Genomic DNA, 25,499 nt, shown 5'->3' on the forward strand with positions numbered 1-25,499 from the left:
CAATAGCTGCGCTATCTCAGCTGGTGTTTTAGAAAGGGGGGCCAGGAAGAAAGCCAAATACACAAAAGACAAGGATTTTAAGGAGTCTTCCTCCTTTAGCATGAGGCTGCAACACTGACAGCTGCCCTATTGTTCCTACTTGGCAGTGTGTGTGTCACTGTTTCATTTTTGGGGATAATCCAGTGACCCGCTCACCCCAGCCCTCTGGCTCTGACCGGACTTACCCTCATCCTCAGCTCTGTTCTATATCTACTGACCTCAGAGATCGGCCACACATGCACACACAGAAAAAACAAAGAATAGATGAGAGATTAACCGTAGAAGAGTTCAGGGCCTGGCGTGCAGCGGATATTTGATCACCTCTGGCCTATGACACACTCTGCTCGACAAAAAAAGAAGGATGAAGGGATCTAAGAAAGAATGGAGGAGGGATATGGGAACTGGCTTCTTTCCTCCGAGTGCTTTAGAACATCCAGAGGCTTATATCTTCATTTCTTCTGCTGTGCTTTATTAATAGAGACATGAGCGTGTTATCTAGCTGGGCCCAGGGACATGTTCTATCCTCCTTTGACCGAATGAGGAGACACGAACGTGAACAAGCTCCTGCAGAAATCCCAGAGTTCCTTCTAACCCGGTGAATGGCCTGTCACCAGCATCCAAAACTGGCTGGAAGGCATCCTCTCTCTATTTTTTTCTCTCTTTGTCTCTTTGACTCTCCTGAAACTTCCTTGGACTGATTAAAAAAAGAAAAAAAAAACCTGTGTAGCTCTTGCTTATTATAATCGTGAAATTGAATTTTTATTTAAAATTTTATTTGGATTTTATAATGCATTTTTAAAAATATTATTTCCTTAAGTCCTTAGTTAACAATAATAATATTATTCATAATAATATCTATCTATCTCTAAACAATTTTCTTATGATGCTGATTTGATTTCAGAGAGACAGTTATGCATCGTCAGCTGTCAAATACGTTGCATGTATCATTACATGCAACCATATGTTATGTCAGCAAACACATGATCACAAGTGACAACACATTTGATTCAAAAACAGCCAGCCACACAATTTGTTTTCAGAGCAAAAGTGCTTCTTCTCATACTCCAGGTGAGATCAGCTAGATAATGAAAAATAAATCCATCAGATTCCCAGCCAATACGGGCACTAGACTTGCCTTCCCACTCACAATCTTAGAAGTGTCACTCATAGAGCCATGGTGAACTAACATCTTGCATGATAATACATGTATCACTTACCTCAAAAAGAATTTGGTCACTCTGGTCACACATATATTTAAAAAAAAATGAAGCAATACGATTTTGCATTACCAACTGGTGTCAAGATCATAGTTTGTCTTTATATTATCCACTATCTCTACAAGTTTAGTATTTTAATTTAAATAGTGTGGTGTAAGAGCCCTTTTTATAAAACCTCTGTTTAAACAATAGTAAGCTAGACCTGTTTTTTTTTACTCTTTGAATTGTCACACTCAGTTTTGTATTAATTCAGTAAGAAATTCATTTTCATCTTTTAGTTTTCAAATCCTTTCAAAACTGTGCTTTGTTTTTAACTAATATACTCGGTCACTGGCCTAGAGTTTGACCCTTTTTTTAAGCAAGCACAATGAAAGTATCCGCCACATACCTTGATGTGTTTTGACACTGACACTGTAAGGGTTCCCCGGCGTGCATCTGTGTGCTGTTTTCTCTTACCTGACTGCCTTCCTTCTGCCAGAACACAGCAGGAGGGGGATTTCCCTTCGTTCCACAAAGAAAGGTGACAGTACGGCCTTGGGCGGAGATCTGATCCCGCGGACGCACCACGATCTGAGGAGGAACTGAAGAGGAGAAAAGAAACTTATGAACTGCAGATCCACACACACAACAAATCAAGGCTCCTATACAGTCTATATGAGCTTCTGGAAAGATATATAACTCCTCCAAGGTCCGACTATCATTCAGTTACAAACTCTGACAGTTTTGTTTAGTCTAAACTTGAGTCTCCCATGGAGCAGAACTGTGTGTTTGTTAGTACTGCTGGTGGCATGCAGTAAAACTGTCATAGCTGATATTGTACATAGTGCCACATTCTAGTACCAGTTCTGCACAAGATGATAAGGTTAGTGTAGAGTGTCATTACTATGCAAACAGCACTCTCAGCTATGAAGCCTGTTTAAACTGAGTCAAAGGTCATACAGTAACCCTAGCTGGATATATGTAACAAAACCAACACTGACACTTTTACCCATAAACAGTAAGGATTTGCTCTGAAAATCGCAACCAAAACTAATCCACGTCATATTTCAGGACTGTTTTGACACAAAGCAGGGTTTTTGAAAACTCAAGTAGGGTTATAACCAAATAGACATAATTACTGAAGGCAGCGGTTTCAGTGCTGGTCTTTCTGAGCAGAGAGAGATGGATATAAAGAGCTTAATTATTATGGAAACCTTTTCTTCTCTGTGCCTGCAGAGATACTTTAAAGCACATGATTGCACATCTGATGCAGTACTGAAGAGCCCTTATCTTGTGGGGGATATGTGGGTGTATCGAGTGCAAATATACATTTATATATTAGTAATCTGGCCTCTCTTGCCTAATGTACATTTTCTGTCCACTAATGAGTGTATGGATATAAACGAGAACCTCTGAAACTCCCAAGAGCATCATTGGGTGGCCACTGAGTTTGTCTCATCTATCTCTTGGCGGATCCATTCTTCCATTTCATTCACTTTCTCTCTCAATCTCTTTGATGAGACCTTGTTGGCTTTCTTTCTACCGCGGCTGCTTGGTTCTTGCCCTTAGTGTGAGTTTGATCAATGGTTGTTCGTGATGGATGCTAATCTGCTGGTCTTATCTGCCCTGCAGCCATCTTTCTACCCAGAAACATCACAAAGCCTTGAACAGTTTCAACCCAGACCCAACACATTTTCCTTTTTGTGAATGAAATCACTTAAATTCTGTAAAAAATACATAAAAATTTACACATTTTTTTAAAATGTTGCATGAGACACGCATTTCATTATGAATATCTGTTTTCATATCCAATAAATGTATCCGAATGAGGTCAAATTAACTCAAAAGATTTAAGAGTCACTGGATTAATTGAGTAAGTTGATTAGTTGGACTCAAAAATATGTCGTATTACATATATTTTTATTACATATCTGCCTGGATGGATGGATGGATGGACAAATGAATGTTCCGTAAATTCCACTTTCCATCATTTCAATTCTAACTAAACTTCCTTTCAGGTTTGGGTAGTTCAATTAAAATTTTTACTCATGAATTGAAGTGGAGCCAATTCCTCCATTTTGAATTTTGTCCAAACCTGATAGGTCTTTTACAGGAACAAATTCCCATATTAGTAGAGGATGGTGCATGATAGAAGGGTTTGGAATTTTCGCATCGAGGATAGAATATAAACTAAACTGATGATCGGCCTTCAGTTGTCAGAGCTCAGCTGGGCTGATGGGTATTGACTATTTCTGTGCTATTGCCCTTTATCAGGTGCCTGTGAATGTGAAACGCTGTCACCTTTAACCTTCACCGCCTAATTGATTTCTCATCCTCCTTCCCACTTCTGTGCAATTTTTTGTAGCGTTTCACACATGATTAGAGTGACGCGTCAGCTCTGACAACACGCATTTATACTCAGGAAGGTCTTTCTCCTTTAGCTCACCTTAAATTTCCCACTAATTCATCAAGTTGAAGGGCTGATAGCATTTGCACCCTCCCTACAAATGCGCTTAACAAACTACACTCTATTTGCCTCACATTCTACCACAATTACTGTTATTTCACCCCAGCACTGGCTTAGTCTCTCCTTTTTCTATTTCATTACAAAAAATAGAAAATAGTCTCTTTCATTTCAAAAGTCAAAAACAATCCAAAAGATGCAATCTGCATCAATGCAGCTGTCTCGCATCAATTTTTGCAATTGGCTCCCTGCTTGCCTGCTGGCTTTTTCTTGTAGACTCTGTCGTTCAGCGTAGGCTGCATCACAGCTTGGAGGCGACAAGCATGTTGAAACAGAACAAGGCCCAATAGGGAGCCTTGCCACAGGGGTCAGTGAGGTCACTGTCCAGAGGTCAAGCAAGAGCCATATCACTGACCCTTGAGGTCAAATCTGAAACGCATTCCTTGTCGCTATAATTTGGGACACTAGTCTACAGAGACCTGGAGGTGTAATGATACCAATTTCCTATTCCCCCTGCATTATTAACTGTATTTCTCACATGGGCTGATGCAAGGACAGAAATGTTGACTTAATGCTATGTAATACCACAACCATTTCTCCGAACATACAAAAATGACTATATATGACTGTGAATATATATGGGGAAAATGAGATGTTAGTGAAACACACACTGTCTCAAGAGATTTCACTCTAAAAATATGTAGCAACAAGAAGCGAATGCGACTAACAGAATGTGCCTTGGGCTGTGATAAATAATTACCAGTTAAAACAACATTACAGAAACAGCATGGAGTTTTGAGAGAATGGAGGTGTCAGATGCATGCTAATGTGGTATGACAGGGAAAAGATTTAGGGAAAGGATTTAAAATATACATAATACCTCTACCAGCACCAAACAGACCATGCTTTTTGAAGACAAATCAAAAGGATGACAGTGCCAGCTCTTTGAAATATGGGCCAAATAAATTCTGATAAGTAAATCAATATAATAAAAATAATAACCATGTACACAATATATATATATATATATATATATATATATATATATATATATATATATATATATATATATATATACACACACATATATATATATATAAAACTAATAACACTAATGCTGCTACTATTACTACTACTACTACCAAAAACAACAGAAGTACTATAATAAAAGGACAAGTACAAATAATAAAAATAAATAAAACATTTATTGATACCCTTAATTTCTGCATAAAATGCACAGAAAATTTACTGATTAATAGTTGTTAAACTGGTTGTTGTTAATATTTTTCCAGATAATAATTCAGTTAACAGTAATTTGATAATACTAACATTAACATAAAATATTGACAACTACTATTACTAAAATAATAATAATAAATAATATTTCATTTTCTTTTTGTATTTTATTATTAAATTATTGTCAAGGATAAACATTAATTTATCTTGTAAAGTTAATCAACTACAACTATTCCAAGTTATAGATAGAATGCCATCTGTTAAGATATCTATAAGTCTTTCTGGACATCTCTTCCTCGAACTATCACAGATGGTGTATTTGACGGAATGGCAGTAGACAGAGCTGTGAAGGTGCCAGGCTGGCTGGCTGGCTAGTGACAGGTCAAAAGTGTCACCCACTCACATAGGCCAAACAAAAGTGCTGAAGCTAAAAAATTATTCATGGAACTTCATTTCCTCCCAAGACGGACCACAACACGCGCAAAGATCCAACACCTTTGTGCTCCCTCTGGGGGAGTTGGTGGTTAGTGAATACAAAGCCAGAAACTCGCATGCAGATTCACCGCCAACAAAACGTGTCTTCAAACATTGCGTCTATCCCCAGAGGGACTCGTCATGACAGGCAGTTGTCAGCTTCGAACGGTGATGCGGACAGAAAATGTGGAAGTGCTACGCTTCAGTGGTCAGCGCCGCAATTAAAACCCCCTACATGCAATTAATACAGTCTTTAGAGTGTAACCGATTAAACGCTTTACAGCATCGCAGGTTATCTACACCAATACAGGGCATATGTTTACAATGCCTAGCTGAGCAGCCGTCTCTGTCCAGCAATACCTGCCAAATTCGTAAGCTGTATATTTACTGTATAATCAAAACGAGAGCGTCATCTGCATGAATGCGGTTTCCCAGAGAGCGTGTGCTGTTTTAAATACTCCCCCATGAGGATACAGTAATATGCACAGGCTAAGATCAGTCCTGTCAGAGGTTGGAATAGGACCTACTTTTTTTAGGACAGCTTAAAATGAGCACAGTTGGAGAAGCGCCTCAGTGCATCGAAATTAATCTGGTGTAAATCGCTGCGACATGGGTTTATTTCATATTTATTGTCTCAGCTCTTAGACATGCAAATGAAGAGGGCAGTTGAGGAAACATGCAGTGGATTATTTCACGATGCTGCGCAAATGATGAAACGGATCCGTCATCTTTAGTGGAAAGAAGACAGAATCTCTTCCTGTTTCTCCCTTATACAAAGTCTGACTAATCTAGCCCGGTGTGTATTAAATGTCTGGCTTTTCTACTGAATACAGAATGTTCTGACACACTTATCTGGCTTAGAAGTCTAAAACTTTAATTTCATAACTAAGTTCCAAAAACCCAAAATCTAGCTTTTCACCATCTATGGAGGCGCCTACTTTTAAGAATGTGTGGAAAAAAAATTTCAAGAGAATTTAACATTAGCATGTTACTAACAACTTGAGTCTCTCTCTATATTTTTTTATTTTTTAATAACTGCTGTTGTTTTTATTACATTCATTCTATTTTTTCGAAAAATAGATACAATGATCACGGTTTCCACAAAATTATTTTTCAAAATTTTCCACACTGATAGTAAGATGCATTTCTTGAGCAGCAGAACAGCATCTGAGAATGATTTCAGAACGATCACGTGACACTGAATATACATAGAATACAAGCATTTTAAAATATTTTGAAAAAGAAAACACAACTTAAATTGTTATAGTAATTTACAAAAAGTTTTTTTCTATTTTTGCATATTAAAAAAATGCAGTCTTGGTAAGCATAAAAGACATGAATGATATGAACAAAGTATTTCTTAAAAAGCTGCTCCTTAACGATGTGAAAAAAACTAAATCAAAATTAGACTTAGTCTCCATTGTTTTCCCTATAGATCAATGAAATGTAATGTAGATTATATTATGATATTAGCATAAATCTCCAGCATTTTGGATTTTTAAAAGATTATAACATTTTAACATCTTCTGAAATAACTGAAATTTGCCTTGAGCTGTTAATAACAAATCTGTGAGAAATAAATTCTTGCTTTAGGTAATATTTGCAACAGCTCTGACACAAGCTTCTGTGCCTAAAAATGTTGTCTAGGTGGGCAGCTCACTAGGTTTTGGATGAGATTCTTTGTCGAGCTAAAAAAAAAAAATACTACACAAACGGTTTGAGTAGCTCTAAAAGTACATTTCCCGAACTTTCAATTAAATGCAACTCATCCAAGACGCAAATAACAAAAGAAAAAATAAAAGCACCAAAGACCCAAGTCGGGTTGAATGAAAACTACCACCCTGCAGGGAATGGTTTCTTTTTACCCCTTAAAAAAGGAGCAGTGCACTCTTACTTGCCTCTAAAAACATTCTTTTTCTTTCATTCTTTCTTTCATTCTCCCTGTCTGTCGGTCTGTCTGGCTAACACCGAAGTGCTCCGTCAGCATCAGATATAGTTGTTTCCACTTGTGAAAAAGCAGTGTTTTTCCTCGACAGAAATAACATATCTGGAAATTACTTCTCGGTTACATGTACTCCTCATTGTGCCTTAAGTTAAATACAGTTCTCACAAGAAAAACAAAGTGAGTGGTATAAAATTCGAAATCTGAAAAAGCCAAAAGTGCGAGTATTTCTTTTATGCTATTTGTGAACTTTCAAGGGAAAACGTTTGTAGGCTTGGTGACTCCAGAAAGCTTCAAAGCCAACCCCAAGATGTTTCTGCTGACAATAAGGGGTTGTTCTGGCTAACTGAGTGGGCCACACTGCACAAAACCATTGTGGGAAAAAAATCAGTTCCAGATCCCTGAGGTCTTCAAGAACATCCACTGAGGCATTATGGGCACTGCAGCGGTAACGGTCTAGCTTTGGAGCAGAGCAGCTCTCTTTCAGTGTATCTGTAATTTAATCACGTTTTTCTCATAGTCTGGAGTTAAAGGACAGAGGTCACTCCTGCTCAGTGCTAGATAATGACCTTTTGTAACTCTCCTCAGTAAAGAGCATCCAAAGCAGTCAAAAGAAACCTCAAAAGCCTCTGAAGTTTCAAATACCTGTGTTTTTATGTCGTTTTTAACAGTGAAAACCAACGTTACTGCTTTGCATATCTGAATTAATGAGCTGGACTAGAATAGACACTCATTACTTCTGTGTAGAAGGGATAGTTCAACCAAAAATAAAGATTCTGTCATTATTCCAAATCTATATGACTATATTACTGTGATATCTTTGTTTTGCTAAAAACACAGAAGAAAATATTTTTGCATATTTCTCTGTGCTTTCCTTGTCCATTCAATCAAAGTCAGTAGGGTTCATTGATTTTCACTGAATAGACAAAATCAGTTTCTTCAAAATACATTATTTTGTGTTTTGCAGAAAAAAAAAAAAACACGACATGACATGAGGGTGAATAAATAACCATTTTCATATTTGTGAACTGTCCCTTTAAGTGGGCAAAAAAAAAAAAAAAAAAAAAAAAAAGACAGGCAAATTGACGACAGATGAATGGCCAGCGCAGGGCCTCCGAAACATGTGAAGCACAACCACACGCATGCAGAGAAATTAAATGGAATGGTACTTACGAGATGGGCCCACTATAATGGAGGTGAGGATGGAGAGAGAGACAAAAAAATGAAGAAAAAAAAATGAGATGCGTGAACTGGAAAGTTGGATTTTGTATTTATAACATGAATGGAAAAAAAATGTCTGAGTGATTAATGAAACACAAGTGCGATGAAACAACAACAGGAGGCAGTGACAGGAAAAGGAGATGAGGAGGAAGTGATGAGAGAAACTCGAAATTATGTTTCGTTCATGTCATGTTGGAATTACCATAATTACAAGATGACTCTGAGCTGTTGACATCGTTGGACTTGTAAAAATATGTTTCTATGACAACACCCATAACACCAAAAAAATGTACATGCATTTTTTTGGTTCATAGTATATCTAATACTTAATATAAATATTAAAAAAAATCTATATGATAATTAATAAAGCATTTTTGCTATCACACATGCATATATATGTATAATTTCATCTTGAAAATCAAAGCACAAAGCAGCTTATAGTATTCAAATGATAATAAATCCCTTTTAGTTGTTTCTTCATATCAGAATAAACAAATTGCACAAGTCAAAACTAGCAACTAGGAATTTCAGATTTCGAAGAAAACATTAACAGTTGGAAAACTCATAACTATGCTAATTCCACCATGACATGAACAGGAATAAACTCATGTTATAGATTCCTTCTGTCTGACAGTGAAGCCTACAATGTTTCTAAAAAGCTGTACTAATAATATTTCAGTTTCACTCACACGTTGAATCATCGTCCATCAACTGTCAAGAGAAATCTTTCACAGCAAGTGTGCTGCTATAAACATCTATTAAGTGTGTACAATATTCTTAATGCGTACATGTTCTCAAGCCCACAGTCATGTTTTATGTAGCAAGATGTGCCTCTAACCAGATGGAATTATGTTAATTGCATCTGGCAGCTTTAAATAAATGACTGTTGCCATAGCACTTCACTCCTGTAATCAGCAAAATGCAAGGCCAGCACGTGTGTGTGTGTGTGTGTGTGTGTGCGCATGTGTGTGTGGGGGCTCCGGCTAATACAATTCAGACTCAGTTGAGTGTGTGTGAGAAAGATGCTAAAGTCAGAGAGAAGAATATAATAGAATTATTGTCAAATCTGTCAGATGTGCTGCTGTGTGGACGTGTATGTGTGTGTGTGTGTGTGTGTGTGTACTTGAGAGAGTTACTGAGCTAAGCAGCATTTGTGCATCTGCACAGTTGTTGTAACTCACCGTGGACCTGAAGTGTTCCGGATGCTTCGGCTTTGCCCACGCTGTTCTCAGATAAACAGGTGTAAGAGCCTTCATCTTCAGCCTTCACCTGAGTAAGACGCAGGCTGTTGTCGGCACGGATCTCAAACCTGCCAGGAAACACACACATGCAACAAAGTTACTCTATAATTTGCCTATAAACTGAGTCCCACTGTTCTCAGCCAGCTGTATCAGCAAAGTTTCGCTACACTGGATTTTAACACTGTAATGCTTCAGTGTGATTAACATCTGCTGCTAAATGGTGTACAAGGAGTTTTTTAATCATTTTAAATATTTATTAATAAAGTACATTAAAAGTGTACTATTATTGTACATTTATAATTGATATTATTTTATTGTGTCTTATAACAACAACATTAATAATAATACATTTATACACACACATATACATACACATATATATATATATATATATATATATATATATATATATATATATAAATATATATGTATACATACACAAACAATACTGAAATTAAAAATACATTATTTTACTAAACAAAATTATATTTATATAATACATAACATTATTATAAAAATGTTATCAGTGAAATGCACTTTCAGCAGCTGATATACTTTATTATTATACTTTATTATACTATAAAATAATAATTTTAATAAATATTATTATTATTACTCCTAGTATTACTCTACTAGTAGTAGTATTCATATTTTCAGTATAATATATATATATATATATATATATATATATATATATATATATATATATATATATATATATATATATATTTTTTTTTTTTTTATGTCATTACTTAACTCTTGTTTTTATCCTATTGCTAATGCCACCATTTTATTGTTTGTGATTGCACCTCACCTTCCCCGAGGCAGTTCTCCTTCCTCTTTTCTCCAGCGTATGGTGGGAGTGGGGTCTCCCTGAACCTCACACTGAAAATCCACCGTGTCATCGGCGAGGACCACCTGATTCACAGGTCTGCGTACAAACATGGGTCTCTCTACAGAAGAAAGAATTCCAAGAAAGATTTTGAGTGAGATCAATGTGAGAAAGAAAGACAGAAAATAAAAGCAATAACATAAAGAATTACAAACCTACCAAACACTACAAGCTCAGCAGGGTCGCTGTCCTTCTCTCCAACCATATTAGTGCCGACACACACATACATTCCAGCATCGCTCTTCCTTGTGTTTGAGATCATCAGCTTCCCTCCACGGATCTGTAAGGAAAAGCACACCACGATCTGTCAGGGGTATGCATTTATAAAACATCTAAGAGAAAAAGACACTAAAATCTGTGTTGGTCCCCACAGGAAGCCAAACATGCTGTGATGTTTTATGAACATGGTTTCTGGGCTCCAGAAAACTGTAATACTAAATCAAAAGCCAGTTTGGTTGTTTATGAAACACTTGACACAGAGAGCTGATACATTTAGTTAAAGTGCTTTAATAGCCCATTTAGTCGAGTGGCTGATAAGAGAGTCATAGAAGGACAATGAGAGAGACACACAAACAAAAGAGACACACAGAGAGATATATAAATATATATTCATATTTGTTAGTTTGTGCTTGTTTGTGTGAGTTATTAAGAGTAATGTCCTCTCTGAACTGCTTCCTTTATTTTCAAAATGTTACCATACCAATGCATATGGTTTCTGTGCAAAACTGATTTGTTTGCATGCTTCTGCAATATTAGATGGATAATAATTGACACTGAAGCTGAGGTTCATTGTAGAGTCAATAAAAAATAAAAAGCAAAAAAAAAAAAAAAAATGTAAAAATTAAAAGTTTGTATACACAGAGCCTCTTATGTTCACCAAGGCTGCATTTCTTTGATAAAAATACAGTACAATATAATACAACTTTAGCAGCCATTACTTATGACACGATCATTCAGATATAATGCTGAGAAAGGCTTGAGAAAGATTTCTTATTATATATACATATGAACCGTTTCTAACGAGGCATGTATATGTGTGTGTGTGTGTGTGTGTGTGTGTGTGTGTGTGTGTGTGTGTGTGTGTATATATATATATATATACATGGGCCGTGATACCTAAGGATCTACACATACTTATAGGTATGTATCTATGTGCCAGACCGCATTACGAGTCAAGCACCAAATGTTGTGAATGAGTCGGACATTGTGGTGTATCAGAGGTAAACAATTACAGAAAGACTATTCAGTTTCTTGCACTAACCGATCATGTCTTAGAACATCAATGAATCATCACGAGCCGCAGGGTTTAATTTGGATTTGTCTGTGCATGTTTTTTTTTTTTACTCTCAAAAGATTGTGTGCCCATTGACTTGCATTACATGACTAAAACTGCAATGGTTTGAGTTAAAAACCTTCATTTGTGTTCAACTGAAGACATAAAATCTCCTACATCTTGGATGCCCTGGGGGTAAGCAGGTAAACATCAAATTTTCATTTTTGGCTGAACATTGTTAAGGAAACGGCGATACGTATATATTTAGGGTTCTTTGATGAGTACAATGGTATGTAATTTGACAGATTATTAAGTGTACAGGAAAAGAAAAGAGAGAAGACAGAAATTCACCGTTATCCTCTCGTCCTTGTCGTTCACTTTCACGTTGTTCCTCTTCCAGGAGATAGTGGGTTCTGGGTGGCCCCGTGGAGGGATGCACTCCATCACTGCCGGCTCCCCTGCTGCCACCACCACATCACTGGGGGTTTGTCGAAAATCATCCCGGAGAACTGATAAGACGGGGACAAAACAGAAATAATCAGCTACTGAGATTGGGAAACACTATAAACATACTGTAATAACTCCACAAACAGCTACACATACTGTGCATACCACGCAGCAGCATTTTGGGATATTAGTTTAGTGCCACGCAATCATTTTGTTAGTGAGCTTTCCTGGTTTAATTTGTTTGCAGTGTTGTCCTGTTCTCCCCCTGGTCTTAATTTGCTCACTGCCCATGTCGGCCTAATAAATAATGCATTGTTTCTTCTATCACATGACTATGAATAATTAAATCAGTTAGACACTGGCAAAAATCACCCTTTTGTTACTGATACTGGCAAAAAAAGTCACAAATGGAATACAAAATTGACACTGCGTGCAAAAACACACACACAGCACATGCAAACGCAAAAACGGCAACATAGGCAATAACCAACAGCACAAATATCCTTCGATCGACCTTCCTGCACCTTTGGGGCTGATGATATCAGTTCCCCTCTCAATCTGGATTTCCATTTTATTGCCATTTATCAGATTCCTTAGAGCCGGCACTGCCAATACTTTAATCTGACCAGTGCTCTATCAACCCCTCCAAATCGTTCTGCAGCTGCACGTTTCCAATTGGTGTTTGTGGCCCAGAGCGAAAGGTTTGCGTTCAGATAGAGCGTATGAAGTGGAAGGCTTTCAATATTGCGCTGGATCAGATCCAAAAGTGAAGCAAAAGTGAACTACGGCTCTCTCACTCAGAACACAATATCCAGAGCTCAGACAGCAAATAAATCCACTGAAATAGGACCCTGTTTTAGTCGGCAAGCCATGAGAGAAGGAAATTTTAAAGTTCCCTTCATAGCCGGAGGGAACAGACTGAACTCGAACACTAAAACAGGCACCAGACACTAAAAAGTGCCTCAAGAAATTCTGCTTGCGAAATCATATTGTATTTTTTTTTCTTATCATCTTGATAAATCAGCAATTTCACCTTTCCTTTTTTCACCCACTAATAATTGCTCACTGCTTGTTCAAATAGAAATAGTTTCCATTTTAATTTCACTCAGTTTCACAAAATGAGAAATTTAAAGGAGCCTGTTTCAGAAAAAAAGGGTTTTTTTTACCCTCACAAAAAAGACTTTCTGACCATACTGACATTTTTTCTATTGTTTTTTTTTTTTTAACTTGTAAGATAAAAAGTTGCAAGTACCATTATTTGTTATGCTGTGGTGGAAAAAAGCTTCCATAGAAATTTGTTTTAATCCTCATTCTTTATTGATTAATTAATAAAAAATAATCATCTAAATCATTCTAAAAGGGGGCATGTGTCTACAGTTGGTAATTAGCATAAGATACGCCTATCTCCATATAAGGGCATACCACACAACCTCACAAGTACAATAACTCAACAAATTTATCCAAGGTCCAAGAATGCTCAAGGCTTACAGAAAAACAACAAAGCATTTTCACATAGAACATTTTTATGCACAATCTAACCACACAGAATCCATCCTAACACAGATATACTGACAAATACGTACTTTATAAATAATTTCTTATTGAAAAAGAAGAGACTCAAACACAGGAATGCATAAATAATTAAATAAACAAACAAACAAGAACAACACTACACATTCTGCTCTATGACCAGGCAGTACAGGTCCCAGGTAAGCAGTACAGTTCTCTTATTTTTAATTAACGTACCTTTACAAACAAGAATCTCTGTTCACTGCCTAATTCATTCTCTTTTTGACATGGTTTCTTCTATCTGGTTTTGTCCATTTCTCTTGACTGACCTGAACCTCTCCAAATTTTGTAATCCAACCGAACTGACAGAGGTCTGATAACAGTCATTTCTCTCTCTTCCCATCCATCTTTTTCACGCAACCTGACCACCTCACACTTCTCCTCAAAATTTGAAAAGTTTAACGACTTAGAGAACTTTTTTTTTTTTTAGCTGAAACTGGCATTTCAGAAGTGTTACATAAAATTTCAGAGCATAAAGACAACACTTCTGAAGCTGCGGAGGTTGGGCTTTACACCATAATTTGCACATCAAGTCCTAACAATGATTAATTAATTATAGAGAGATGATAGGGTAAAAATTTTGCATATTGAAACAGTCAAGTGGCGGTATCAATGAATCTTTAAAAACTCTTATCGTTTTCCCAATTCTAGAAAGCACTGGTAGGTTTAGTTCCAGTATATTCAATTCATTTAGAAGCAGTCTGCATATAAATTCCAAATAAACAATACTTTATTACATATATTCATATTATGAACTATTTATTGATATTTAGTTCATTTATGTTTTTGGATGTTACATATTTTACATATGACAAAAAAACACTTTCACAATCCCCTAAAATGATCCCATTACGCATTAGCATTTTAAGATAAACGCATATGAGTGTTATGAATACGCTCCTAAATGGAAGACATTAGTCTTATCTGCCAAAATCTATCATTGTCATGCACATAATAGATCGACGGCACCACAGTCAAGGTTTGCGGCTTGGGGACACCGGCTGTCCTTCAGCACAGTAAGTGGTTAGTGAGAGTTTGATGCTATCTCAAGGTCCCTAATACCTCTTGATGAGCAGAGGAACCGAAGTGTTTCTGTGGCGAGCCTTCGAGATTAGAGTCACAAATCTTTATAGGCCCTATGGATCGATACAATGTGAGATTTATTATCGCCAAAACAGACTGAAAATCCACGGAATGGCCAAAAAAAATAGCCGGCACCAGCTGGAATCAAATTTGTTACTGACTATTAATTATGGGTGAGAATTAATTGGTGCATAGGATGCGTTTACGTGGGCGTAAGTGAATCAGAGTGTACGCTTTCACTTTAGGATGGATAATGTACGGCCATTACGTCTAAATTACTGCGTTAATGTCGCTACAATGTCATCGCGCCAGGCGGGAGACTTGGGTTTTGATGAATGAAGCTCTCAGAGTGTGTGCTAGTGAATATATATTGTTGATGAATCCAAAGCAGGACAACAGAGCAGGCAGATATTAGCGTTAGCTGTTGGGGCGCCCCTCTTTGCACCTATAATGGATGTCTGTCAGCTGCTGCCGTTTTAATTTCCTTCCCTTCAAATGTATGCGATAGAGTGGCATCAGGCTTGAATATACATTACACTTCATGAGGGTGTCATGGTGAATGATGGCGGCATTCCAGCTTGACAAACATGAGTGTAATTGGATGTCTACCGATGTCGAATTTTAAAATAATAATAAAAAAAAACAGCCAGATGTAGCACATTTCCTTAAAGGGATAGTTCACACAAAAATAAAAATACTGTCATTAATTCCTTTGCTAATCTTTGGAATACAAATTAGGATATTTCTGAAGCAATCCGACAACTTTTTGGCCTTGCATAGACAGCAATGCAATGGAGACATTCAAGGTACAGACTGGTATCAAAGACATTGATAAAATAGACCATGTGACATCAATAGCTAAACCGTAATTCAATGTGCAAAGAAAACAAAAATAATGTCTTTGTTCAACAATTTCTTTTCTTCCACATCAGTTTTTGACACATCTCTTAGTTCATCATCTTTATATTCTGGTTTACACAAATAAGGCAGGTCAAAAAGTTTCACGTCATCCACTCAAAGAAAATTAAGAAGAAGACAGAGCATCTGGGTTCAATGCTGGTTCCTATTTTAACAATCTCCTTACTACATTTCTGGGCTATGCAGGGTCAAAAAGCCGAACAAAGGTCTTGAGCATGAGTAATTAATCACTGAATTTAAATCATTTATATTTAATATATAAAATCTGTGCATCCTTTTTATGGCTTATTGCTTACTTATTGCCACAACAACATAAGTAATGTTTCAAAGGAAGTCTTAAATATCTTAACAAGGTTTTATTCAGCAGGGCGTTGAATCTATTTGAGCAAGTTTGAATCCCTGGCCCTACCTGCGGCTTTAATTAACCCCTGTGAACCAGTCCCGAAACACACTGTATGCGAGCTTTCAACTAATTAATTTCCACACACACGCACTCACATGCATATAAACATATAAGCATTGAAGAAGAGTCTCATGGGCTTATGGAAATCTAATGTTGCCCTGTCAAGCCAACAACAGATTCAGTTCCCTTGAGAAAGGTGCCCTCAGATCTGAGGGAAAAGGAAGTTCTCGTGAACTTTCCCATTGTTGTCAGAAATACAGCTTCTAGTAGACCAGCGAACTCACTATAATTATTAGAGGGGCTTGCTAAGCCAATAAAAAGCGAGTATCATCTTCCCTTGTTCCTGTCTTGATAATCATGACCTTAAGATAAGGTACAAATGACTCTAACAGGTGGGAAAGGGTATAATTTCAAACTAGTCCTAGGCCATACCTGACCAAGAGAGTTTCTATAAACCCTGATTAGACTGCCAATTACCCATAAACCCTAGGGATGAAGGATTAGGACTACGACCTTCGACCTCTTACGTCGGCCTCAGGGGGAAACCCCCCTCTCCTTCTCCTTCTCTCAATCTTTCTATCTCCTCTGAAAACAAAGTCAGTGTAATCCTACCCGTGAGCACTGCAGTCCGCTTCAATTACCTCCCTCGCCTGCCGCTATAGCTGCATTCTGTGGGGCATGGCTAATGAATCCCCCGACTCACAACCTTTCCCCTCTCAAAAATCAATTCTTCATCCCCAGTCCTTCATTAATTTTAAAGTCGGATCTCTGACATTGTAAGGTATCCCTTAAAACTGCCAGCATACGACTCTGCTGGGGGCTTTCACTTGCACCCAGTGCAGCTGTCTATACAGTAATGAGTCTGTTTGTTTGAGTCACTAAGCGGCAGGTGAAAGGCTTTACGAAATCAATTCAAAAGCGGGAGACTGGTTTGTTTGAGGTCTTTTTCAGCATTACAACCAGTTTGGTTTGCCGAAATGTGCAATCCAATATGACCCACAGGTTGTTTTTATGTTTAGAGACCTTTTTTAGCTTTAACAAAGCAGAAGTTTAGACTAAACGCACGAATGCATCCACTTAGCAATCATTCACACCTAATAAAATGTTTTACCGTCAAGCGTGATCAGGCACTCAAAAGCACGTTACTTTGTTGCCTGAAAGCTTGCGTGTTTTACGATCCCTCATGAATAAAATCTAATATTCAAATGTACGAGGAGAAATGACAAATGGCTCGATCTCAGTGATGAAAGGTTTATGTTCGCAGGGGCGCTTTCAGCATTTGAGTTGGTCATCTGTCAATCTGTCCTCTCCGCATGAAACGATCCATCTCACGCTCAAACATAGACATAGACAAGCGCACACTGAAGACGGCTTCATCATAGCAGACATGGGCTGTAATCTCAGCGAGTGATCGCAGCGAAGCATTAATCTTATTAAATTCGGGTCAGGAAATCACGAACCGTGTCAATATCAGTTTTACAAGTGCTAATCCACGTGCCTCGATATTAATAATCTGCACTGCTCCTTTCAAGGTGAATTTGATTTACGGATGCACAGGTGCCCAATGATGCATCTTACATGTTTATGATTTCATACTTTTTAATTAATCTCACTCCATTCGGGCTGTGTGTGTTTAGAATGCGTAATCAGGTGAACAGGTGGTAGTTGACTGGCAGGCTATTGATTTATCTGATTGATGAGGTATAATGCTAATCATTATCTTCACGTGTGGACATATGGAGTGCTTAAGGCCTATCCGCTGGCCCCTCAATCCTCTCATCTTCTTTAAATGGCCGCATTTGTCCTGCAGCCCCCTGGATGTCCACTTATCCACAACAGACCACCCCAGACCAGGGCAGACCTAGAGCAGGAAAAGATCTTCCACTCAGGCAGACACCCACCACCACTAAAAAAAAGCCCACAGGGGCTCTGGGTGTGTGAAAGATGTCTTTTATACTCAAAGCTGAATTAATTTATCAAAAATACTGTAAAAACATAATTTCTAAAAATGGTCACAATTTTAGAGTTTTCTATATTTATATTTTTTAATTTTTAGTTATTCCTGAATTTTCAGCAGCCATAACTCAATTGTGCTTCATTTTATGCAAACCGTGACACATTTTTTTAGTATTTTTTGATAAGTAGACCAGAAAAGAATTTATTTGAAACTAATGTTGTATAACAGTGTAAATTAATTTAACGTCACATTTGATAAATGTACCACTTCTTGGGCAAAAAAGTATTAATTTGCCTTTTATGTAATCTTACTGATCTCAAACTTTTGATCGGTAAGGTATGTACGGATCACATAAAGTGTGTCCCAAAATGCATATTTGTGTTCTATTTGGTAAAATCATTATGTCAATTGACATCAGGAGTATAACTATAAATTTACAAAGCTACGAGAACATATATAATTTATACTCCACATTATTGAGTATATAGTGCTTAAGTAGTAATAAGGGCAGTGTATAGTGTGTAATTTGAGATGCAGTTATAGATAGGCTAAGAGTTTGAAATGCTGCATAAAGTAATACTTCTTTTTTCTCAAGAAAACTAAAAAAACACATAAATATATTCATAAAAATATGTCCAGGGAAAAATATGGGTCCTCACGAGCAGCCAAGTATTTGCTAAAAATATTATAGCAAGATATTTAAGCGGTTTCTCTTGAGCTGTCTGAGTGTATGAGTGATTTTCTTCTGTTCTCTGTAGTGATTTGTGGCCACCACTAAGAGTTCCCTTGTGGAGTCAACACAATTACAGCAGCTTTGAGAAAGAGTACTTCTCCTGAATACACCTGTCTCTGGCCCACATGAAAGGACATCTCAATATCTTCCTCCAAATCTCTGGATAGATGCGGCTAAGCCTCTGCCCTGCAGTCAGTTATGGCAGGAAACAATATATCAGACCGGCCCACAACTGCAAGCAAAAGAACCCAAAGAACTTGTGACATTTTGAGGAATTTAAACTCTAATCTTCTCTGCCATCAATGACACTTCAGAGGATAAGAGGATCTAGATCAGGTTTCATATCTTCTGGCTATGAGATGCCACTGCAGCTTGGAAGAGGTTGGATTTCAGAGGTCTTCTGCGGTCACGTTAGCATCAGTATGGCCCGGTGCCGAACACATCTGTTGCGGTCGATGGACCCACGGGCTGGACCGGCTCCTGACAGAAGTCGGGGGGTGGCAGGACAGGAGTGAAGAGGGGTGGAGAGTTAACAGGGGAGTTGGGGGGTTGGATCAGACGCTCGAGGCACGTGCAGCTTGGACATCTGTCCCTCTCTCCTACCCCCACCAGCTAACATCCCCACAAATACACACTATAGTGTGCGCACACACACACACACACACTGCTTCGACGTTTCATCATCCCAAACCCCGATAGGATCAAAGAGGCCTCTCCAGACATAATGAGCCCGGTGCGAGCTCAGGGCAGAAGCCCAGACTGATATTGCCTTGGGGACAGTGGGAAATCAACGCTGCTTGTACGCCATACTCACTTTTTTCACTCTCTTTCGGCTTTTGTTTGTGGTGGCATTAGCATGTGCGTGTTTGTCATCATCTCAACATTCATTTAGATGCTGTCTCTGCTGCTTAGCCATCACCTGAGTCCTGTTAGAACACAACAGCTGGGATCCCTCGCTCTCTCCGTCTCTCTCTTTCACAGCTGATTGATGAAAAGCATCTGGATGCACTGATGTGGTGACGATGCACGAAAAATAATTTCCTTCATGTGTGAGTAACGCTCTGACCCACCAGGCTGACGTTAATATTCAGGTACCATCACAGCTTAATGGCTAAAAGTATATTAAACAGGACAAACAATCCAAGTGAAAAGGCTTAAAGCTAAATTACCAATTTTTTTGTGATTTCACAGATCAGCCAAAAAAGATTAACCATTTCTAACTATTTGTGTAAATAGAAATAAATGCTAAATAAAAAGCCAACAGTTTCTATATAAAAATTTTATTAGCTGGATAGCATTATTATTATTTTTTAATCACTGTAATCTTTGGGTTGCATGTTCTGGGGCACAAGTAAGCTTTACAATGCTCATAAACCCTTTGGTGCGGCGACAGACAACGTGTCAAGAAATAACAGTGATATTTCATCTTTTTATGCCCCAAAAGCGCTCCCCAGCACCCTTATCCAGCCTGATGAAATGATATGCATTCTATATGAGGGATGGTAAGAAAGAGAGACGCAGAGATGTATGAGACGTGCTGCCAAGGTACATCATTTCAAGGCTCTTAACTGCCCATAAACAGGCCCGTCTGGTCTTCCCCGAAACCTTTCAGGGCTCGCCATGTCAGGGCGACAAATTGAAGTTATAAATGAGTATTCTTTATGGGCAAGGCCGCATGTGCAGCACTGGAGGTGGGTGTCATTATCCAGAAAAAATGGAGGAGGAAGAGGGGGCGTTTGACCGACGGTGGGATCCAGAGGCACAGAGCCAGAGGAATCGACTCTAACCTCCACCCCATTCACTGTTAATCACTGTCCCACCAGCAGCTGTCTGAAGCAGCCCATGCTAGCTGCATCAGGGTACGCCAGCCTCATTTAAATGACAGAGAGGTGCTGTTTTATACAGAGGAGACAAATGAAAAGATGGTCATCAGGGAGGGAAACAATCTAGTCATTTCAATTGTGCACTCAGACTGCATAAAGATTCAGTAAATGGTTTTGTGAGAATATTCCAAAGGCTTACTCTGAAATTTAGAAAAGTGATCATGTCTAAACCCTTCAGAACTATCTAAGATTCAGCTCGATCTATACGTTAATCGCAGACTCTTTTGCCTGGCAGTTTTGGGCACTTTTGTTGTTGTTGAAATGTTGAAACGTTCCAGTGTTGTCAACAAATCTAAACCTAACCTTGTTGCAATGAAACTAAAAAATTTTGCTTTGGGAACTAACTGAAATAATACAATTTTAAAATAAAAAAAATCTAAATTTAAAATTGAAAATATGAAAGTAAATACTTAAAATAAAATACTATAATAGTATAAAAAAGAAAGAAATGTTTTTTTCATACAGGTTTGGAAGAACAGAAATCAATTTGCCTGTCAATCACATCTTCAATGCATTATGGGCAAGTTTAAGTTGCTGACATCACTATGTTTTCGTGATGGAATCTAGACTTCAATGAAGGCGTTCTAATTCTCCACCAGACACAACAACACTTCATCTCGTCCGTTTCAGCTCTTCAACAAAACATTTGCTATCTTTGACTTTAAATCAGAATAAATTATTTAAACTAAACCAGACGAGCCTTGAATTTTCTCATCTTTGATGTCTAATAAGAGGTCAGCTCCAAACCATTTACATAACCTCCCTCACGTCCCAATTTCATTGTATTACAAAGCGTTTTGCAACAACTGAAGCTACAAAACCACTTCAATCAAGTGTTTTGGAGGGAAAACAGCTGCTCAGTGGGTGGCTGACTGTCTAACACGTTCGTCCTACTGTAAACTCATCATTATTCAGTGCTTGGGTGCGTTGCGTGTGGAAACCGTTACCAGCCCCTGCGCTGCTGGACACAACGCTGGCCCACAAAACGCCTGACTGGAGAACAAAAGTAGAGGAGATAAGGGGATGAGGGATGGGAGGATCTCTGCATTGATGGCACATCCAGGAGGAGAGCCCTAGGCCCCCCCATAGCTGGTCTTTTTGTATGCAGATACCGACAACAATAAGTCCATTAGTGATGTGGTCTAATCCGGCGCGTGTGGCCGACCACGGTGGAGGCTAATAGAGACATGGTCTTTGGAAAGAAAGAGGATTACTTTAATCTAGTGATGGTCTGCACTTCTCAAGCTTAATGAGAGGACGGGACCCAACTCTATGTCTTTGTCCATCATCGCCCCCCTTTTCGCTAATGAAACGTCCCCCAATAGCGATCCACAACCATCTGGGGAAACTGAAATGTCCAACTGTCCAAAATTAACCAGCAGGTGATCTGGGACTGCTTTTGCTATCATGATATTATATAATTATTTTGTGTGTGTGTGTGTGTGTATATATATATTCTTTCTTTCTTTTGCAATACTGCAGCTGTTGTGTTGCTGGGAGCTCTGGAAAAAAACCTATAATTTTGTTTGTTAAACACAGCCAGTTCTTGCCTGAGGATGGCTTGAGGTAGGAAAGCTGATGCGAAATAAATTTATTGATTTTAGGAGAGGTACTTCTTCAGGAATGTGCATAAAACAAAAGATTAGCCAATGTATTACATGGAGAAACACACATTTGGAGTTGATGCGGTTTTTGAAGGAGTTAAACGGCATGAAACCTGCATCAAATACACTGTCAAAGGCTTTCAAGCTATTGTGCAGAAACAAGAACAGAGCTTGTAAATGGAATTCAACAATCACGAGAACAATGTTTGAAATAATCAATGTGCCACCACTTAATGGATTCTCAATAGAGTGCAGAAATCGAATGTAGTATGAGCCTACGAGGCAAGTACAGTTCTCTTTTACCACTCCACACGTGGTACTGAAATCATAAGAGGAGACAGGGCTCAAACTCAGCGGAGCAGTCAAATTCTGAGCGCGCTCTGCATGATGCGTCAGTGCATATCAGCGGGACAGGTCTCGGGATAAGGCTTGACGTTGAAGCCTTTCCTCGCAGGGGTTTGGGGAAGGATTCTTGTTCATCTGAAATCCTCTGATCCTTCAAGGTGAGCCTGTCTGCTAAAAGGAGCTAGGAAGAGCACTATATGCTTTTGAAACAGACGTCACAAACGTGCGCAGGATTTTTTTGATTAGATTGGTTGACATTGCTTGATGAAATTGAACTATCATCATTTGCTCCAGAATCAGTTTTTGTTTAAAAGACCTTGAATTTTAAAATTTACAGGAAAAGACCTGGCCCGGATTTGTGTTACACTAAGGGGCCAAAACCAGTAAAAGGAAGTAAAGGCCAACGGAAATGTAACAGCTTAAGCAAGTATTGCTTTTGCTGGCAGTGTGTGTGTTTCTGTGCTCTCCTACCTTCTAAACACAGACCAATATCCTGGCCCATTGCTCTCTCCCATCTCTCCGATGCCAGCTGGCAATGCCAACGAGAGAAAGGCAATCAATCATCCCAGAGCTGGTGCCTGCACAAACTCTCAGGGTATATGGATTGCACAGCCACATATGCAGTGGAAGAAAAATAATTTAGCATTCCGACGACCGGTTCCCATCAATCACAGCACTTAAACAGGCTTACTAACTTCATTTTAAGCTTAAATGTTGTTTCCGCACTCTACATATCTGAGGTGTTTTAAAAATAAGGCTAAAGTTCAGATCTGGACAATGGGCATTTAAAAAAAAAAAATGCCGTCCTACAGGAAGCCCTTAAACTCACCTTGCAATTTAGTATGCCAGTAAAATGGACAATTACAATTTTATGATCTCTGTTAGGAAAATGAATAGATGCAATTAAACAGTCCCTATGGTGGTCAGGTTCTCCCAAAGTCAACAACAATGATTACACATTTAACCACAGCTTGAAACGACTGTTGCATGAGGGACACGAGTAAGCAAAAAGCGCAAATTAAATGTTATAAACCGGAAAGTTCAGCCTCTAAAATCTAATTGGATGAGTCGCAATGTATATGCAACAATTATTATTATTGCAATAAACTAAATTACTTGGCAGAAGAATTACTTATATTATATTATTATATGACCAAGTTGTATATATATATATATATATATATATATATATATATATATATATATATATATATATATATATATATACTCTAACTATTATTATTTATCAAAGCTATATTTAAATTAGGTCTGTATGATTCTGTCAATTATTAATGAATTGCGTAGCGCTAAATTTAGACTGATTTATTTAGATGCTAATAATTAAATATACTAATTTCACATCCAAACCAAGTTAACGGAGATGTAAATACTGAGGGAAAAATGAGAGTTGTTGATGTCTCAGAGTTGGTGGCAGTGATTGAAAGTGGATGGTGGCTCTCTAGGGTGTCAGAGGTGGGCTGCATTGTCCCTTGTGTCCTGTCTGCTCTGGTCATAACCCTGACTACACAAAAGCTCACAGATGCAGCCCTGCTTATCAAGTTGAGTGGGGGTTTAGTCTAAACTCCTCCTTGCACCACCTGTTGCTCATTCAGCTAAACACTCTCTCTCTTTCTCTCATTTCCTATTTTTTTTCTCTCTGTCCCCCAGCAGTTTATTATGACTATCTTTCCTGCATATCTCTCTTTCTCTCCCTCCAAGGTGGCCTTGTGTTCAAATGTCTGGTCTGTGTTACTCGTGGCTGGGTTTAAAACATTCATTAGGTAGTGAGAGAGTTAAATAGCCAGGGGACAGAAGGCCTGTGTCGCCCCGTGTCCGAATGACCCCACCCTGTCAGCAGTCTCCCTGACCCCTGGAGTTCGACGGGGCTAAGTGATCTCATTATTACTGCACGAACACACACACGCAGCCACATGCACGTCTGGACAGACCGGGTCGGGTTTTGCTGGTTAATATGCATTTGCTATAAAAATGCTTTTGCAACTTGGCACCTCTTTGGGAAATTCAGGAAGATTAATAGCTCACATATTCACAGAGAAGGCTCTGGAATAATAAATCTACTTTGTGGATGCATCTCATCAAAGTCTGAATGAAGTTTTCGCATTGCGGGACTGAAATAGTCTTCTAAGTCAAGACAGAATGGGAAGTTGGATCACAGAAATCTGATTTATGCAGGGTGTGTTGATGCATTAGAGCTACAGTAAAACACTGCTCGAATCTAATTAAAAATATTTAGAATGCTTTTTTTTTTTTTTTTTTTTACAATGCTCTTTTCTGCTGGTTTTATAATCAATTAATACTGAGGAGTTTCAAAGTCTTAACTGCTCCAGGCCACCCTTCAGCACCCACACGAATCTAGATCCAAGGCAATAAGGTTAATAGCACAGAGGGCAGGCGGCCCAGAGGGGGACAGCATGCCTTGCTGAACATAAGCCACTATTACTTTAGTTTTGTCCTGAACTGAGGGGCTTCACATAAATAGGCTTATCTGTCAGGATGTCTCTAGCTTAAACCCTAGAGGTGCAAAGTGACCCATAAGAAAACCCTACTATCACCAGCAG

At 38.3% G+C, this 25,499-nt stretch overlaps 1 protein-coding gene across 6 annotated transcripts in view; it reads right to left on the reverse strand.

Annotated features, from left to right (window-relative positions):
* Nucleotides 1–25,499, reverse strand: part of robo3 (roundabout, axon guidance receptor, homolog 3 (Drosophila)) — a 119,690-nt gene that overhangs the window by 23,952 nt on the left and 70,239 nt on the right. For 3 of the 6 annotated variants that reach the window (XM_043250808.1, XM_043250809.1, XM_043250812.1), the window contains exons 3-8: nt 12,330–12,487; nt 10,865–10,985; nt 10,628–10,766; nt 9,754–9,881; nt 8,525–8,536; nt 1,713–1,837 (exon numbers count right to left, since the gene is read on the reverse strand). In XM_043250808.1, the coding sequence (XP_043106743.1) occupies nt 1,713–1,837; nt 8,525–8,536; nt 9,754–9,881; nt 10,628–10,766; nt 10,865–10,985; nt 12,330–12,487 (683 nt within the window). The remainder of the gene's footprint in view (nt 1–1,712; nt 1,838–8,524; nt 8,537–9,753; nt 9,882–10,627; nt 10,767–10,864; nt 10,986–12,329; nt 12,488–25,499) is intronic. The other 3 variants (XM_043250810.1, XM_043250811.1, XM_043250813.1) reach the window with 1 other exon arrangement.

Source organism: Puntigrus tetrazona, chromosome 10 (genome assembly GCF_018831695.1).
Source record: "Puntigrus tetrazona isolate hp1 chromosome 10, ASM1883169v1, whole genome shotgun sequence".
In the NCBI taxonomy this organism is placed as follows: Eukaryota; Metazoa; Chordata; class Actinopteri; order Cypriniformes; family Cyprinidae; genus Puntigrus; species Puntigrus tetrazona.